At 35.8% G+C, this 7,513-nt stretch overlaps 1 protein-coding gene across 6 annotated transcripts in view; it reads left to right on the plus strand.

Moving 5' to 3' along the window:
• LOC107694436 (AP-1 complex subunit sigma-2) overlaps nt 1-7,513 on the plus strand; it is a 29,839-nt gene that overhangs the window by 15,040 nt on the left and 7,286 nt on the right. For 2 of the 6 annotated variants that reach the window (XM_016494135.1, XM_016494136.1), the window contains one exon: nt 5,332-6,136. The exons of 1 other annotated variant lie outside the window; for it this stretch is intronic. In XM_016494135.1, coding sequence (XP_016349621.1) covers nt 5,332-5,342 — 11 coding nt within the window. In that variant the 3' untranslated portion in view covers nt 5,343-6,136. Of the gene's footprint in view, nt 1-374; nt 724-3,022; nt 3,101-5,331; nt 6,137-7,513 lie in introns of those variants that run through there. 3 more of the 6 variants (XR_001634872.1, XM_016494132.1, XM_016494134.1) reach the window with 3 other exon arrangements.

Below are 7,513 nucleotides of genomic sequence, written 5' to 3' on the forward strand. Positions count from 1 at the left end.
ACATAAGGAAAGAGAGAGCGCGAGTGTCACACACACACACACACACACACTCGCGTGCGGTCTCTCCGTACAACATTCAAAACAGTGGCAAGCCAAATAGTATTTATTTAAACACTGAAACAAATGGCGGGTGGGTCTCTGTCTTGATCGGGGGTGAAAGAGGGAGAAAACCGAAGATGACACAGATCTATAGTAACCTTCAGTAGTAAAATCAGAGATGTAGTGCGGTTTTTACACTTTTTTCAGTCACCGTAACCACATTCTCATTCAGTTGATCTTAATCCGATTCCAAGAAATTCTGGCCTCCTGTGAAACAGATTTGGGGTCATTTTGTGGAATCGGGCTGTTTGATTGGCTGGTGTTTCTGTCCGTAGAGCCAGACTGAAGACTGGGGCGGTTTGACCAATGAGGAGATCTTATAAGGGAGCGGAGTCCCGCCCACCCTGTCAGCCGATTGGTAAATGGTGTGATTTTGCTTGAGCTGAATTCTGATTGGGCATGACGAAGCTCTCGCTCGCTCTGATTGGAGGAGACGTGGTGATGTGAGGGGGAGCTCTTGACCTTTGACCTGGTCACAAGATTTAGGCTGCATCCCAGTTCACAGACTAAAAGTATGTGGAAGTATATACTTTTGAGTTTGTATTAAGACAGTACGCTGGGATTGGGACCAAGAAATAAAATAATGTCTTAATACACAAAATAGTTTTTTCCAAAGCGAGCAACTCGGTGTCTACATGTAAAAATTATTTTTCAAAGTTATAAATAAAACAAATATTATTAGAGTACATTTTGCAAGAAAATAATGTTTTAGACATTCTACATCAAAATTTTATTTCATTCAGTGTGTTTGTTTCTTTGTAATTATTTGCTAAATTTACTAGCGATTTTTGAGTGAAAATAGTTTCTACACTTAATTATTTATGAAAAATTATAAAATTATTTATTATTATTTATGAATTAACTAATAATTCAGAGTTTGCAATAACTAGTTAGTAATTCATTCTGAACTAATCCATATAAAAACTGCAGCTTTTGCTTAAAAAACATTTAAATAATTGTGAATCATAATTTGGCATATATGATTAATAAATTGGGTTGAAGTTATCGGTTTGCATTTAATTATCAATTTTCAGCAAATGACTTAAATATAATTAAATTATTATATAAATAATATCATTATAATATAATTAATATATAATTTAATGCATCATATTTGTTGTACTTTTATCTGCCTGTTTGTTTGTTTAAAAAAAGTTTCTTTTGTTCTTTTTGGAATGTTTCAAAATTGCTTTTCCAGGTGGATTGTTGACAAAACACTGCCAAGTAAATAAGTAAATAAAAATAAAAATCCAGTGTAGAATTAAGAACATTATTGAATTATTATAATTATTATTATTCATTAATTACATTATTTAGTTGAAATAATTTAACATAAATTTAATACAATTAATGTATTTAATTTAATACATTAAATAGTGAGCATGCAATGTAATTTGTCACTGCTTATTGTATTATATTAAATAGTATTCAGTGCGTACTGCAATGATTAGTACACTAATCCATTCAGTACTAATCCATATATTTAAAACTACATATTTTGCTTCATAATAAAAGATTTGAAAGTGAATCCTAATCTGGCATGCTATGCAAATTGGGTTGCAGCATCAGTCTTAAAGGGCCAGTAATAGTAATTTGTGTCACGCCTTCAGTTATTGGTTTGCATCACAATGACACATTGAGCTGAACTCATTCTGTGAATACATGCATGTAATGCAGATGTGTTGCATTAAAGAAACGCACCCCGTCTCCACAATCAGATGCTCTTGATGTGTGTGTGTCGACCTCTGACATGATGCTTGATGGGAACTAACCGGCACTGGATGACTAGCGATGTTTTAACTGCATTTCATGCCTGCAGTGAGCTGTGTGTTGCTCTGTCAGCGCAGGAGCAGAGATTATTTGTGTGCGTGTGAGCTGAGGATGAGACATGAATGCCTTCCTTTTCATTTTGGGGCTTCGGTGCTGCATAAATATCCCACTGCATCAGAATAAATCGCATTATGCGGCAAGGGGTTTGTGTTTTATGATGTGATCTCTCTGTCTCGTCTCTATCTCTCTCTCTCTTCCTCGCTGTCTGCCTTTTGCTGATGTTCTTGTTTAAATTTTTGTTCAATTTAAACATCATATTCACTTTTTATACAGTCGAGTACATCTTATGTAACCTTTCAACAGCAAATTATATATTATTTATTTTAATATTATTTATTTTAATTTTCAGTAGATTTTAACGTACTTGTTAATGTATAATAAATAAATATATATATAAATATTTTTTTGTTTTTATTTTACTTGTAATACAGCATTTCTTTTGTTATTTCAGAAATGTTCTGGAATTACTTTCCCAGGTGGATCGCTCTCATTAGTTAATAAAAAAATATGAATAGTCCTAAAAATAAAGGAATCTTTTTTTTTTGTGTCATATTTTCAAATATTTTTCTCTTTGGTATGCATGTAATATGTGACCTCAACACGTTTTTGTGGTTTTCACCCAGACTGGTTTCATATGATTTAGTTTTAATAATCCGATTACCATTCTTTACTTTCTCTGTGTAGTTTAATTTTGAGAGGGGAAAAAAAAAGAATAATAAACCGATTTCAAGCTTAGGTCTTAAACTTCAAACAGACGCCCTGCCGCCTGAAATGCCTCCCTCTGTTTGCTGAGAGGGTTTTAATTGAAAGCACACAATCCCTCGTTCAATCTAATGAGAGCTCGACCCGGGAAAGTCACTCCGGAACATTCCTGAAAGAGCAGAAGAAATTCCACACGGACTCGGAGCTCAAAGCTTAATTCCAGAGGACAGACGAGGCGCTGGAGTTCATCTGAATCAGTCTTTGATGAGAAACCTGCTGTAGATGCAGCTGTGAGACGGATCTGGAGATGGATCCAGACACCGTTAGCTGCTGGAAAGTGAACTCTAGTGTCATGACGCTGCCGTTCTGTGTGTTTGTGAATGTCCTGCAGGTGTTTTGAGTCCGAACATGTCGGCCGAGTCCTCGGGACTCTTCCAGAGTTAAACCGGTTCAGATCGACGCGCTTCAGGTCTGGGTTTCCTTCCATCTGTAGAATGGTTTCACTGTTGTTAGTGCAGAAACACCACTAGATGGTGCGTTTAATGTAGCTGTAATGAGTGTTTGTGTGACGGGTTTGTAATTCTGCCCTGTCTCGTGTTTTGTGTGTCTTTGTGGTCCTCCTGCTCTGAGTTTATGGTTTATATTGGTGTTCCCCATCCTGTGTGTTAATGTAGAGAGATATGGTTTACAACTGGTTTTGCTTCAGGACCAACACCGTACTAAAATGACAATAAAAGTCACTAATAAACATCTGAACTTCATTTATTTGGTCAGAAATATAGAAAAAAATTGTGAAATATTTTTGTGGTTTAAAATAGATATTTTTTCTTGTAATATATTGTAAAATTTAATTTATTCCTGTGATGCGCAGCTGTACTTTGAGCATCATTACTCCAGTCTTCAGAGTTACATGATCTTCAGAAATCATAATAATATGCTGATTTGCTGCTAAAGAAACACTTCTGATTATTATCAATGCCCAAAACAGTTGTGCTGCCCAATATTTTTTTGTGGAAACTGTGATACATTTGATTTTCCAGGATTCTTTGCTGAATATTGAGCTGCATTTATTTGAAACCGAAATCTTTTGTAATATTATAAATGTCTTTACTGTCACTTTTGATCAATTTAATGCATAATGCATTCATTTCTTAAAATAAAAATAAAATCATACTCACCCCAAACATTTGAACGTTAGTGCAGTTAGTGATCATATTTAGTAAAAATATTTATATATTTGTCATAAATATTAATGGTATAATTTAATATTAAATAATTTTCACTTTATATGTAGTTGTGCTCATTAATATTTTTGAGGTATTGCATTGAAAATCAATTGAATGCATCAAATTATTATTATTTTCTTTCAAATTAAAGTTTTGAATGGCAGTTTTTATTGTAGTCAGAATTTGAGATTAATTACAGTACTTGCACTACAACAAACCTCTTGTAATTTATTGTAATCTCACGACGGCTAATTAAAGGGGTGGTTGATCGCGATTTTACTTTTTTAACTTTAGTTAGTGTGTAATGTTGCTGTTTGAGCATTAACAATATCTGTAATGTTACGACACTGAAAGTTCAATGGAAACGGAGATATTGTCTTTTAAAGAAAAGTCTGTTTAATGCCTACAATTACGACTGGTAGGGACTACAACGAGCTTCTTCCCGAGTTGGTGACATCACAAACCCTGCAATTAACATAAACCCCGCGTTAGTGTGTAATGTTGCTGTTTGAGCATAAACAATATCTGTAATGTTACGACACTGAAAGTTCAGTGGAAACGGAGATATTGTCTTTTAAAGAAAAGTCTGTTTAATGCCTACAATTACGACTGGTAGGGACTACAACGAGCTTCTTCCCGAGTTGGTGACATCACAAACCCTGCAATTAACATAAACCCCGCCCCCGGGAACACACAACAAAAGGGGCGGGGCCATGTTGCGCGGCTTTTCCACCGGAGCACATGCAACTATTGCCCATAATAGTAAGGGGTGTGTCATTTCTGGACAACGTGCAATACACGGTTAACAAATCACAATACACCGGGCCAGCTAACCAATCGGAGCCCACTGCGTATTTAGGAGGGAGTGGTATCATAGAAACAGGAAGTCAACCAGACGACGGCGTAGAATAAAGGTCAAATATATGAAAAATATGGCTTTAAAAAAAAAAGAACGAAGCATGAAGGCATGTAAGACTGCACCCCATAGACACAATCAAGCCTAGAAAAAAAGCAGCCAACCACCCCTTTAAAATATAACAATCGCACTGTAGAAAATTATGACCAAAATGTGTATTAAGTGCATTTACATGTGCAATAAAATTAATTAACTATTAATATTATAAATCTCATCACCTCCATCAGTGTTGATGTAAAATTAAAAATACACATGCAAAATGTATAAACATGCTCATATTTAATAAAATGACTGATGCACCATGAAAATGAGGTAATGCTTAAAAACCTAAGTGTGTCAGTTTGTCTTAACCGGTTTTTACCAGTAATCGCTGTGAGATCGTGCATGTAAACGCACTCAGAACGAGTTTATGTGGCCTGTCGATGATTTGTTGAAGCACCTGTGTTGTTTTGCACGTCGTCTGTCGTCCTGCACGCATCTGTCCGTCTGCATCTCGCAGTTGTGTGTCTGTGTTTGCCTGCACCATCATCAGTGTGTGTTTGTGTGTTTTTCCTTTAGCCCCGACATGAGTACTTTAACGTGCCCGTGTACTGATTGGCTGCATGCTGAGCCCCTCCCCCTGCACGCCTGCTGGCTCCGCCTCTGCCTCCAGCACCGTCCAATCAGAGAGCTGCATCTTGGACCCTGTTTCACCTGCACACTGTCCAACTGAAATAGTGTGTCATTCGTGTTTGACTGTGTGTGTGTGTGTTTAACTGTGCTGTGCTAAATCAATGTTGTAAATCAATATCTCGTTCAGGCGACTCTCAATCATGTAGCTTCAGGAAATCAAACCTTATTGGTGGACGGATCTGTTCTTCACTTTGAAGACACTTTTACCAGATATTTCAAATTCACTGAATAATTCATTCAAGCTCTAAAGATCCAGGTCATAAAGATAAAAGTAGACTTTCAGCCTTTGTTTCAGAGCAAAACTCATATCTTCCTTAGGTTTTCCAATTAAAAACTTATTTTACAACAAAATCAGTTGAAAAACACTTGTGATTGAGTGCCTGAAAGCAGGTCATTTTATGTAGCTTAATCTTGTTTTAAGTGTATTTTAAGATGTTTTAAGAAAATAATTTTGATTGCTGACGTGTGTTCAGTATGTTATGAATAGCTGCTGTGGTTCAGTTGTTGATGTAGTCATTTTATAAATGATGAGTTTGTTTGTGCACATCATTGCAACTTTAGTTTTAGTTTCTTTCTTGATTTTAGTAGAAAGTTATAGCAAATTAGCAGTTTTCAATTTGTACACACACACACACTCACTCACTCTCACACACTCATACACACTCACACACACACACACACGTTCACACACTCATACACACACACACACACTCTCACACACTCATACACACACACACACACACACACACAGATCTACAGCGGCCTCAAAGTATTTACACACTTAAATCACATGTGAAATGTATGAATGTTATTGTATTAGATAAAATATTAAAACATGTCAATTTATTAACCCTGTAGTGCTTGACGTGAAATAAGTCATTTAATAGTCATATATATATAATAATAGTAATATTTGTCATACATTTGTCATACATTTCTAATATTTAGAAACAGAAGAGTTTATTGAAACTGCAGACAAAAAATTAAATAAATCTAAAAAAGTAAAGTTTACATAAGTGTTTTTTGTTGAGATCCATCTAGGCCTGGGTGATAAAACGGTATCGATATTTATCGACAGTACACCTTCATCGATAACGATATAAAAAATGTTCGATATAGCGCACGATATAGGCACGTACTATGAGTGACGCAGACAGCACACACGAACACATGCTGAAATGAGTGCTGGAGTGAGGAGATTGTGAATAAAAAATGAATATTAGTCGAATTTAAAATAAACATTTGCATTTGAATGTTAGGTGTGCGTCAGGGAGCGTCATCAGTGGCGCCGAGATGCGGTGATGTAAGTGACGTTGTTGCATTTGAATGTTTTGTTAGTCTAGCCCACGAGATGCGCCGCTGCTGTGTTAAGCATTCAAAATATTAGAGAAATATAGAAGCTCAATGCGGAGAAGATCTTGAATGGGTTAAAACTGAAACCAAGCCATTCACACAGAACGCATATTCAGCGCATTTTTTAGACGGACAAATATGACTGCTGCACTCGCGTCTCATGCAAGAGATGCAAAGAAAGTCATGCAAATACAGTGGTTAAATGTAAACATTTTTTTCTATTGCTCTGTTTTAAAAAAGGTTACATATATCGTTGATATATTTTTTAGCTATAACGCCCAGCCCTAGATCTATCAGGCTTTTATGGCTCATACAGTCTGATATAGTGAGAATATGGAGGAAAAACATCTCAGTTTTATTCTAAGGCCCAAACTGAGCAGAAATATGCAATTTGGTGCAGATGCTGATATTTGTATGATGAAATTCTGATGCTTGTAATGTAAATGAATGAGATCTTTATAACCGTACAGCAGATACTGACATAAAATGATCTAAATATCAGTGGTCGCTCAACGCGAATTTGTGCAGGTTTATTTTATTTCACTGCGTCTCATGTTTTTAAATGCAATCTGTGTGATCGGCGATTCGGCTCTTTGTATTAAGCAATGCATAAATACCGGATGCTGTTTTGTTCATAATTGTTGATGCAATTTACGAAATTATATTTGATTTATATGAGTTAATTTAGACGTAATGCAGGTTTTTTTATAGACAT

This window comes from Sinocyclocheilus anshuiensis, unplaced genomic scaffold, assembly GCF_001515605.1.
Source record: "Sinocyclocheilus anshuiensis isolate Anshui unplaced genomic scaffold, SAMN03320099.WGS_v1.1 scaffold1826, whole genome shotgun sequence".
NCBI classification, from domain to species: Eukaryota; Metazoa; Chordata; class Actinopteri; order Cypriniformes; family Cyprinidae; genus Sinocyclocheilus; species Sinocyclocheilus anshuiensis.